At 32.9% G+C, this 11,827-nt stretch overlaps 1 protein-coding gene across 3 annotated transcripts in view; it reads right to left on the reverse strand.

Annotated features, from left to right (window-relative positions):
* LOC117113326 (11-beta-hydroxysteroid dehydrogenase-like 2) overlaps positions 1–11,827 on the reverse strand; it is a 38,445-nt gene that overhangs the window by 16,274 nt on the left and 10,344 nt on the right. For 2 of the 3 annotated variants that reach the window (XR_004446189.1, XR_004446190.1), the window contains exons 5-9: positions 11,444–11,484; positions 10,640–10,704; positions 10,261–10,297; positions 9,962–10,016; positions 8,924–9,283 (exon numbers count right to left, since the gene is read on the reverse strand). Coding sequence is in view for 1 of the 3 variants with exons in the window: in XM_033256631.1 (XP_033112522.1) it covers positions 9,987–10,016; positions 10,261–10,297; positions 10,640–10,704; positions 11,444–11,484 (173 nt within the window). In the remaining 2 variants the exon portion in view is untranslated. Of the gene's footprint in view, positions 1–8,241; positions 9,284–9,961; positions 10,017–10,260; positions 10,298–10,639; positions 10,705–11,443; positions 11,485–11,827 lie in introns of those variants that run through there. The other variant, XM_033256631.1, reaches the window with a different exon arrangement.

An 11,827-nucleotide genomic window follows, 5' to 3' on the forward strand; every position in this document is an offset into this window, starting at 1 on the left:
CCCTCCCTCATCAGTTTTTTGGTCTTGATAGGATGATAAACTAATAATTTTTTTTATGGGGCCTTAATAATACTCAGGTCAAGTGGCGTAGAATGGGCAGTGCGGTCAGTGCACAGGACTGGGGCCCGGGGCTATTGGGGGCTCGTTCAATGGATCTAATGATCCGAAAAATATAGGCCTAACTTTTTAAAAAAATCCTATTTAAACTTTAAAAGGACCCTTCAATAATATTAGGTTTTAGTAGCTATAAATATTGATTACAATTTACCTATTACCTATTTCCCAAACAAGCCCTTACGTATACGATGCACTAATAATACTTTTTGAAATCACATTTCTAAAGCAATAAAATATCGTCACGCACATTTGTGTTTGTGGTATTTTAAAGTTGGTTCAACTATTGTGTACGGTTTTAAACACTTCAGATCATCATAACTTCACTGAATACATTTCAGATTCAATTCACTGCATGTATGTCGATTACTGTTTTATTACTGAATGGTAATAGTTATTATCGTGATGAAACAGACAATAAATAGCTGGATTTGCGTCAGGAGAATCAATTAGGTGGCCTATATTATTTTGCCCAACCTGTCGTGAAAATGTATTGAATACTCAGTGCGTGTGAAAATACTATTTTTGCAAGTGTTTTCACACACACTGAGTTTTTAGTACATTTTCACGACGGGTTGGACAAAATTACCCCTATGTTCTATTGATTTGGCCAATATTATGATATAGGCCTATCATAGATTCATGAAATGCCTCATAGGCCCTAAACGATAACATATAATATATATGACTTGACCATAGTTTGTTCTCAACATTCTTGAATTAAAAAAAAAAAAATTTTTTAGTTATTTCTGAGCGCTAACGCCGTACCGTGTCTGTTTAAAAAAAATCTCAGAATGTATGAGCATTAAGAATTTCGCTTGAGTAGAACCCACTAAAGGCTCTGTCCGATATGTCGGATCAGGTGCATTTTGACATATTTTAGCTAGGGCACGGCAGTTATCTAGGGCATAGGGCGACCGTCACGCATCGTTTCAAAGTGATTTTAGATGAAACGCATTTTGCAGAAACACATGCAAGATCATAAATGTGTCACGCATTTAGCACTTGCGTTTAACGAATTATCACAAATTCAATGGAAAACGTAGCCTATTTAAAATTAGAAGAAATTGGTTTTATTAAATACAAATGGTCATGCAGTAGCTTGAGTCATAAAAGAGCTTTCTTTATCTCGTTTAACCCAGCCACAAACTTGTGGAATGTAGTAGTCGCGAGCAGTCTTGCGAGTTTATCAACCAACCGTTGATTATGTGACGGGAACCCGAACTTCCTCAGGGTTCCGTAATAAGCAATACCGTATATACTCGCGTCGGTCCTATAAGGTGACCCATGTATAGGACGACCCCCGAGTTTTAGAAGGTTTTTGGTTGATATTTGTATGTCTGGCGTATAAGACGACTCCCTGTTTCATGGTCGGAATTCCTAATTTTGTTGTGGTCCTGATACTGCATCTAACTGGATAAATGGAGCCAAATGCAAGGGTAATCTTCCAAATAATACCATTTCATTTTTAAGTTTTTAAATCTTCACCACCAAAATCGTATTTTCCAGTATTTTAAATTAGAATTGCTTTCATTCATATAACATTTAGTTGCTTCATTGTAGAAGTATAGTTTGCCGCGTGTTACGGACAATCTGCACATAAAACGAACTTGATTATAAAAATCTAAAAAGTTAATGTCTTGCGTACAAGACGACCAACTGCTTTTCGATCGTAATTTGCTAATTTAAGCCTCGTCCTATAAGCGAGTACAGGCCTATATGGTATTTGTTTTAAAAGCCTAGGTCACCTGAGCGTTAGAGGATTCCCCCATCAGTAGTAGATTCAAGGGGGAAATTTTCCATGGGGAGACCCCCGGACCCCTTTAATTTTGGGTATTTTTGGAAACGCTTTGAACCCCCTCTTTCAAATTCTGGATCCGCCCCTGCAAGCAGTTTTCCGAAGTTCGCAGTACGCATGTAGGACTAGCGAAATGTAATTTTATGAGCACTGTCTATTGAAACACCAACTTTTTATTCCCTGTAAAGTAAAAATGCTATTAACGAATCTCAATGAACAAAACAATTTACAGAGATGGAACTTAGCGGCACAAATGTCGGGGTGATGCTAATACTGTATGACTTGAAGAAAAAAAGCTATTGACGAAACACAATGCTCAGAACAAAAAAGAGACAGAACTTGGCGTCATATAGAGTCCGTATGACTTGAATTATTTACAGGACAATCGAAATGTATTTTTATAAGCACTATTCTTTGGTTCACTAACTGTTTATTATCAAGTAAAATAAGTAGGCTTACGAATGGACGATAAAACCCAATACGCCATAGCGCTAGATGTTATTAACATTAGACGTTACAGTATATAGATAGTGATTATACAGTAGACGTATAATTGCAATAACCTAAATTTAGCTGTGTTTACATCTATGTTAACAATGGACTTCTTCTACCATAAGTCTCAAATCATGCATGAGGGCCTTAAAACATTAACATGTCTATGGTAAATTTTTTACTTCCACTGGGCTGCTTTATTAAATTTAGAACAGCTGAAATTATACCACTGATCTCGGGAGTATTTCTAATAGTTTTGTTTACAGGGTTTAGAACAGGCCCATGAAAGGTACGGTTCCCAATAATTAATTTTTGGCGCAATTTATTCTATTTATGGCCTACTGTATATCATCTTGCTAAATTCAAACCACCCCGTGCACATTGCTCAGGGATTAAACTTTTCTCTACTTTATTGAAAAATGTATTTATTGAAATTTTTATACTATGTTTTAAATATTTTTTTTCTCCATTATTTTGTTTTTCTTCACTTGCCAAATTAAATTGCCTAGTGGACCGCTTATTGAGGACCAGAGATATATGTATAATATGCAATGAAATGAATGTTGCACAAGGTACGGTATATTACATTATCTTTTACACTCATTTAAAAAAATGAATATTTTTTCATGCTCTGGATGAGCATTAAGAATTTTATCAAGTTGCCTAAAAATACTATGTTTGTGGTAGGTCTTTACTGAATTATTTCTTAGCAGATGATGAAAACAACCGTTTTATTATACATTAAATGTATAATCGTTTAGTTTCGATTTCGATTTATTATATATCATATTCATAATCATATGTATGGACAATAGAAAATTAAAAGTATGTCTAAAAGAATAAATGAAAATATGAAAATGAGATGTAAAGAATTAAATTGAAGCAAAGCTTTTTAACAAGTAACGCTCTTAAATAATAAGATAATTAATTCTTAACAAAAATAAAATAAAATTTAAAAAAATAATAAAAATAAAAATAACCTTAATTTAGGCCTAAGAATATTTTTGAGGAAAAATTTTTCCCCACCGGACACCACCCCTGGTATTTTTGAGTCGAGGTTTCGGGGCCTGAATAAAGATTGCTAGAGCAAGTGAAATGTTTTACTAGAACTAATTTAATCTTCCAGTTATCTAAATCTAAAGCCTGTTTTCCACTAGGCGAATTTATTCGTGCGAAACAAAGCATCGGTTCGCTTCCTGAGCTCTGATTGTTTGCGCATTTTTTCGCTTCGCAAAAACTCCTATAGAAATGTGAATGCGCATGCGCATGAACCGACGCTTTCGATTTGCGCGAATAAAGTGGAAAACCGGCTTAAAACTATCTCCCACCAGACACCATCCCGGTATTTCTGAGTCTAGTTTTCGGGCCGAAAGATTATTATTTGCGTGCTGAATCAAATCATGATAAATAGGACTAAGTTATTGCTACTTAAGTACAGTAAAAATTAAATAATTTCTATAAGTTCTATATAAAGTCGTCTTTTCCCCCACATACTACGCCTTCTTTTTCAAACACGTGGTAAATTTCTACAAGTTGCTGCGTTTTTCAGCAAATTCAAAGGGACCGTATCGTCACCAAGAGAACATCCAGGTTACAGCAAACTATAATTAAGACAGCTTAGGATCTGTCTCTTATACACATCTAGATGTGTATAAGAGATTTAATTTTATAAAAAAAAAAAAAAAAAAAAAAAGGTTGTGTCAAAGAAAGTAGACAATTGGCTTACAAACGATATTGAGTTGTAAATTATTGGTCCGGTCAAAACTGGAACAGCCGGACCGCTTCCGACGCCCTTGCCCTATAATATATTCCTTTGTTTAGGAATTTCAATTTTTTTTTCGCACAATATTTGTTTAATTGATATTTTTATTTTCTGACAAAAACAAATTGAAAAATATACACGGATTAGACTTGACTAAAGATTAAATATTTGAAAAAATAAATAAAAGATACTGACGTACATTATATAAATGGAAAATAAACTCCATATATTAACGTCATTATAATCAATAAGATTTTATACTTCTAAAACTTTATAGTTCATTCCATTTTTTAGTCAATTATAGCAAAGCAATGAAGAGATTTAAGTATTGATGCTGCTGCTTATGATGACGACATTAGTTTATCTGAATGAACTTATGTGATGATTTACCTGAATATATAATTGTATTCAAAGGTTAATTTTATATTTTTCAGCAATGAACAACGGCACCAAAATCGACATCTCCCTGGCTCTAGTCAAGTACCTTAAATTCGCCTGGTATCTTACTCCAACAACTGGTAATTAAATGATGAATTTATAAATTCACCATGGTGAATACAAATAGAAGAATAAGGATTTTGTTTATATATTGAAAATTTCCTAATACCGTAATTATATTATTCAATGCTCAAATAATAACATGAACATGTTTAGATTCTATACTAAAGGTGAAAAGAACGTGAAATAAAGTGAAATTAAGGTAATAATAAAAAAATAACCTGATTGCTAAGTATATTTTCTTTTCCTTGTAAATTACCAGATAATAGAAACAATAAAATTATGTAAGTGAAATCACCATTACATTAGTTTTTATTATTATATTTGTTATAGTTTCTAATGTATATTTTAATGATATTAATCAAATATAATATAATTTGTAATCATTATTATAAAACATATTCATTATAATTGTGAATGAAATATCAATAATATAAGATTGTGTTGAGCTTACGATGATCAATATTACAAATATTTTTAATTGTTTTAATACAAAAACGCAAATAATTTTCTTTGTCGATTCAAGGTTAAATAGACTTTGAATATAGGTTGCTCAATCAACTTACCTAATTTCAACGTTGATTCAACTTCAATGTATAACGTTAAACCAACATCACATAACGACGTTGTAGTGAGGACGAGAATTGACGTTGGATAAACGTCTACTTTACATAACCGACCGACACAATTTCTACGTCGATTAAGTCCGTGTAAAAAGTTGATCCAACGTCACATCACGGTGTTCTATTGACGACCAGAATCGACGTTGAAGTAGACATTGAGTTCATGTCAGTCGATTAAACAACCTAAAGTAAAACAATTTTTCAACTTCGATTCGTTTAACTACATAATCCTACGTATATTCAACGTCGATTCTCCTCCTCAGGACGTCCTGATGTGACGTTGATTCAAAGTTGTACACTGACGTTGAATCAACGTTGATAGCAGGTCAATTGATTGAACAACCAGAAGTAAACGTCTATTCAACGACGTTTACGTCGTGATATGTGATGTTTTCTTTCCTTCCTTTGGTTTGTTTATAAATTCTTTTAGGCGATTGCCTAATTCATTATTAAACAATGAATATGTTTAATTTAATTGTTATAATATTTTAGTACAGTAATTTATATTTTAGGTGATTTATATTCCACTCTATCCTCTCCCAACAAACTTTTCCTTTAACAAACATGCCTTCTTTCTAGCACACTCGCCCCTAACAAACTCGCTCCCAAATAAAGTCACCATTTTAGGTTTTGTCATATTAGACAGGATGTGATAATTATAATTATGATGATTAAGTTTAATTATTACATTTCATTTTAATAGCTTTATATAGGTGTATCATAATTTAAGGCATAGTTCATACAGGTACAGTAGATTCCGTTTTGTCTACAGGCGCATATCGATTTTGTTATTTTATGCTTACAAGTTGAAGAAATACTGTATATATTATTTACATTCCGTTTTAAAAGCTTTATATAGGCCTATCATAATTTAAAGCATTTCATATTACTGTAGATTCCGTTTTGCCTATAAGCGCTTATCGATTTTTTTATTTTTATGTTCATATATAGTTTAAGAAATACTGTATATATATTATATATATTCCGTTTTATTAGCTTTATATAGGCCTATCATAATTTAAGGCATATTTCATATTACTGTAGATTCCGTTTTGTCTATAGGCGCATATTGATTTTGTTGTAAAGGTATGTTAAACAGTACAAGGTCTAATAATTGATGGGGATATTTTTTATATTAAGTTTAATTCAAATTTATTAAGTTATGTTGCCAAATTAATTATGGACTTAAATTTTTCATTTGCAAATTAGTCAGTTCCATTTTGTTTTATTTTATTTTCCAGATTGGACTAAATATATCCATTTGTCGTTAAACTTGTAAATTTTAACGTGAATACAGGCATAAAAAACATCCGCATTTCAATTCAAACTTTCAGAATTTCCATTTAATATTTTTATAAACTGAGTGTATAATGGGTTGGGTAAGATCTATTAAGTTAAACAAAATATATATTAAGATACTTCTGGACATGGTTGTCTAGTAGTCCAGGCATTTTTTTTTTATCTTATGTGGAACACAATGAATTATAAAGTACAATGGTATAGTACTTTCATATAATTTTAATGGTGGCATTTTTTTCTCTGAAGACGTAGATAGTCAAAGTTTAGTAGCTTGAATGGACACTAGAAAAAGTCTAGATGACACTGTCTATGTATTATTGTGTGCTTCTGAATAAATATGTTTAAACTGCAGAATCTGGTAAAAAGTTTGTTTTTATTGCTGATTTTTTTTTAAATATGACAATATAACAACATTTTTTATTCACAAATTCAAGGTCGTATTGACGTCGATGAATGAGGTTGTTTCAACGCTAATACCTGATATCCAGCTTTGTCTACCCTCTTGCAAACGTCGAATCAAGCCTCAAGGTTGATGTTTTACGCTAATCCAACGTCGATATTTAAGTCGCTCTACCGTTCAAAACTAACGTTAACCGAACTATGTGTCAACGTCGATTTGCGGACGTTGCATGCTTCAACCATGATATCTGACGTCGAATCAATTAAGTCGATATTTGACGTCGATTCACTTTTCATATCCAACCTCCTGTCGACGTCGATGCGTGACGTTGTTTCAATGTTGATATTTGACGTCGACTCGCCTTTGAAATCCAACGTTTATCCAACCTCTTGTCGACGTCGGTACTTGACGTTGTTTCGACGTTGAAATTTGACGTCGATCCACCTTTCAAATCCAATATTTATCCAACCTCTTGTCGACGTCGGTACTTGACGTTGTTTCAACGTTGATATTTGACGTCGATCCACCTTTCAAATTCAACATTTATCCAACCTCTTGTCGACGTCAGTACTTGACGTTATTTTAACGTTAATATTTGACGTCGTTTCGACGTTGATAATTGACGTCAATACGACGTTGCGCTGATAGACGTCGATCCAACGTCGACATTTGGCGTCGATTCACCTTTCAAATCCAATGTTTATTCGAAGTTGCTTCGACGTCGGTAAATGACGTTGTTTCAACGTTGATTCGACGTGGAAATGTCTGCTGGGTTGTAGCTTTTTGTTGAATTGAATTGAGTTTTTGAATTTTGTATCGTGATTTTATAAAATAAGCGTAATATATTGTAATTAAGATAATACTTCGTTCGTCCGTAACTTAATTTTTTTGTTAAACATTCCATTTTTATTATACTATATTCAAAAAATTATTAAATACGGTAAAGTTTAAAACGTTCAATCAAAAGTAGAACAAACAAATGTTGTACTTTTTTTTGTTGATAATTACTGTTTTAGTGTTAATTAGTATTATTGAAAAGATTATACAGAATTATGAAAGTAATTTTAAAAAAATAATGATATCTTAGTCATTTGATGTATTTTTGAAAGTCATGATAACATTTTAAAACCCATTAATTCACATTAGGCTGTTTACATTTCCGCAGTACGGTATGCTCTGTTCTGTACCTAACGGAAGAATGCTAATTAGGATTTTTTTTTTTTTTTTTTTTTTTTTAGGACATTTTTTTTTTTTTTTTTGCTAGGACAAAGTTTGAGCCAAACCCCTTTTTTCATATTTCCCAAAGTTTTTAAATATCCAAAAATCTATCTCATTAAGCGTTTTTTATCTCATTAAAACCAACGTTTTCGTCGAAGTAAGTAAAAGAATACACTGTATTTATTTCTAATTACTGGGATAAAAAACGAGTTTTTATTTTACGACTAGGCATATCATAGGTTTATAATGTGTACTTTCGTTGGCCATTGCCTAATTGGGTTCTACTTGCTGCCCTGAAAATTTGGGGGGGGGGGGGTGCGGCCACATCCCACGCAGCCTACTCCCCTGTATTAAACAGAATGTCGAATTCCAAAGATGAACAATTTCGTATGGTAGCAATTCCAAAATTTACAGCATTCATTTTGAAAAGAAGCCCCACTTAATTTAGTTTGCAAAATTAATCTCGAAAAGAAGCCAAATTTAGTATTTATTGTACTTTGTAATTCAAGCTATTGTTATTAGATATATTTTACCTTTAAACATACCTACACACCGAATAAACCAACAGTTTAATTTCAGTAGAATTAAATAATATTATTGGTAATATTAAAATGATGTCTTATAGGCCTATAGTGTATTTATACTAAAATCTCCTATGTGCTTCACACAACAAAAAATTATATTAAAAGCCATGTCGAAATGGCACCACAAAAACTCACAATTCCTTGTTTTGAAGTTGATTCTCTTCTTGACTGGTAGCCAACTAGTAGTACTACCATGGTACTACTTTAATAATAATAATAATACTTTGTGCATGGTTTGTGATGGCTTGTGTTGCATTTTGATACTACATGTCAAATACACTAGGCCTTTGTTGTCTTCGATAAAATTGTGTTAATTTCGCCAATCCTATCACATGACAACTAGTTTCCCAGATGGTGACCGCCATCTATCGGCAAAATGCAACCAGTAATCATTGCTGCATGTTCGGAGGCCAGAAATGCAACTGCTGCTGTAACTTCGTCTAATTTAATTGGTCGTTTTTGAAGTATGTGCATCCCATTTGCAAAATCCGTCACCTGCAAAAGAAAAAGAAAGGGAAAAAACCAATAGCTTCAATATTACTTATCTATTTCTAGTGGTATACCATGGAGAAAATATATAATATATTTACTCTATGAGTATACAGAGCTATTGATGAGCTAAACGTATGACCGAGAGGTAATGTTTTTTTTTCTGAGCTAAAAAGACTCCCAGCTACCAACGAGATGCATCAGTTTTTAGTTCATTGATTTGGACTTGTCGCTTAGCTAATTGAAATAACACTCATGAACGTAAAATGGCGTAAAGAGCAACGTATCCGTTAAAATGTCGGTATTGACGCTTCTCTCTGGCTGTCGCGAGTACCCAGGCCCACCAACATTTCCTATTTTCAAAATGAAATAAGACAACTGGTATTACAAGCTTGGGTAAAACATTTAAAGTTAACATTTTTCAAATTAAAGTGTGATGTAGAACATGGTTAAAAGTGCTTGAAAAATTAAACAGGTAGACTGTAGGCCTACAACTGTTTATCTAGATGAATGGTACATGATACAACATCTCAATATTGTGTGAGAGAAAAAAAATAATGTGTCATCTCGCACTACTATATAATTTTTAAATTATTCAGCATACGACAACTTTTGCTTCATTCTCGTGCAACACCCCAGATTATACCGCAGATTGGCATACCACTGCTAGATATGTTTATTTACCTGACCGTGATTAAAACCGTCGGCATCATATAAATTTGTGATTATAACTCCAGGGCTGCAAGTATTAAAGTAGAAATATTTATTTTAAATTGTTTTTTATTGTATTTTACTATAGGCCTATGCTTAAAACAAACTCTGACAAGAATATAAAATCATTCATAAATATTGATACAGTAAATGAAAACAAAAATCAAAAGCCTACAACTTTAATCCCAATACATAACATTTCACAACTGTGTAGGCCTAACAGTTAACTACAATTAATAGTCAATACACTGAAAATAAAATAATGCTCTTACTTTACAGAGTTTACTCTGATTCCATATTCGGCAAAAGCTGTCAAAGTCGGAATTTAAAAAGAGAGATATAATTGAAACAATATCGATTTTGATTCGACACATATAATATGATATAACGATACAACAACGCAAACCAATCCTTTTGGACACCCTATTAGATTGGGACACTTTTTCAGACACGAAATGAGTAAAAGTATATTTTTTAACACTACGGTCAACTCCTATTCAGGGGACACCCCTATTAAGTGGACACTTTTTTGCTCCATAATAGAGTTTTTGTTGTAGTTATTTTATCATTATAGGCTTTTGCCTAAAACAGCATGATTTGTGCAATACACAGATTATAAGATGTTCAATTAGATTTTTTTTTGTTTATTACCTTTTGCTGTGTTCAAAGTCAGTTGATCCATGCCAGCTTTTGACATTGTAAACGCAATATTTATTCTAAAAAGAAATATTAATAATCATGAGAAACGCTTGCTGTTCCCATCGACATGCAAAGTCTATATTTAAATTTCAATTTTTTGTGGAGCCCGGCTGTGGAACATTTTGGGTGGGGAATTGATATTGTATATCAAAAAGCGTTGAATGCCAATGGTATTACACTGTATTTGCTATTTTCCGGATACATTTTACTTGACCATAGTGCCAAGGCCTTTAATTGTTTTTTAGAAGACTGCTGATCCCTTTGGACTGGGTGCCCGGGACTTCGTCCTCGAGAGCTCATCATGGGCGTACGCCACTGTATATGCTCCGCCCCTAGATTTACTCCTTGCGCAAAGCTCACTGGATGTAATATTTCTATTCAGCACTCTCCTCTTCTAAATCCTTGATACGTCACTAAAATTAGAAGCTGATTTATATTTTAAATATTTCAATGAAAATATTGTTCTGTTGATAAACCTCTCCAGTGGGTATTTTCTGTGTACATCTCACCATGATCTCGGGGTTCTAAGTGCCGTGGAGAGTGCTCACTTTTAATATAATTATCTTAATATTACAGCCTATTTATAGCTATTATTTATTGCTTTGTCCCGCTTGTTGTATCTATGTTTCTCATAGACATATGGCAATTGCAATTTATAAAAGTTTATTTTCGTTGCCCAACTTTTTTTTTTTATCTGAGTGTGAATTCACCACGTCATCTAGACCACATAGTCTAGAAAAAGGCAAAAATACTTACAGGTGTTAAGCTTCCACAGGATGACACGTTCACTACACTACCTGTTAGATAAAATCCTCTTATTTTGTAACTTCGTTTTATATACAGTATATAATTATATATTTATATTGTTTATTGTTTTAATTCTGTAATTTTCAACTTTCATTGCTGTAGAATTTTAACCAAATGGAATAAAAATAAATAAATAAATAGATCATGTACCAAATTAAGTTATCTGTTTCGGCTTTTACCGCCTTTTTTCTTCATCCCAAGCCCATCCCATTCAAAATTGTAATATCGCCTATATAGTTTTAAGGTAATGAATCTGCCAGTGGCCACGCCAGCGTCTGAAATGGGGGAGAGGATGGGTGTGAGGGGGCAAGGTAAAATTTTAGCGGGTGTGGT

This window comes from Anneissia japonica, unplaced genomic scaffold (assembly GCF_011630105.1).
Source record: "Anneissia japonica isolate Jap-2015-1 unplaced genomic scaffold, ASM1163010v1 scaffold288272_len43499_cov123, whole genome shotgun sequence".
NCBI lineage: Eukaryota > Metazoa > Echinodermata > Crinoidea > Comatulida > Comatulidae > Anneissia > Anneissia japonica.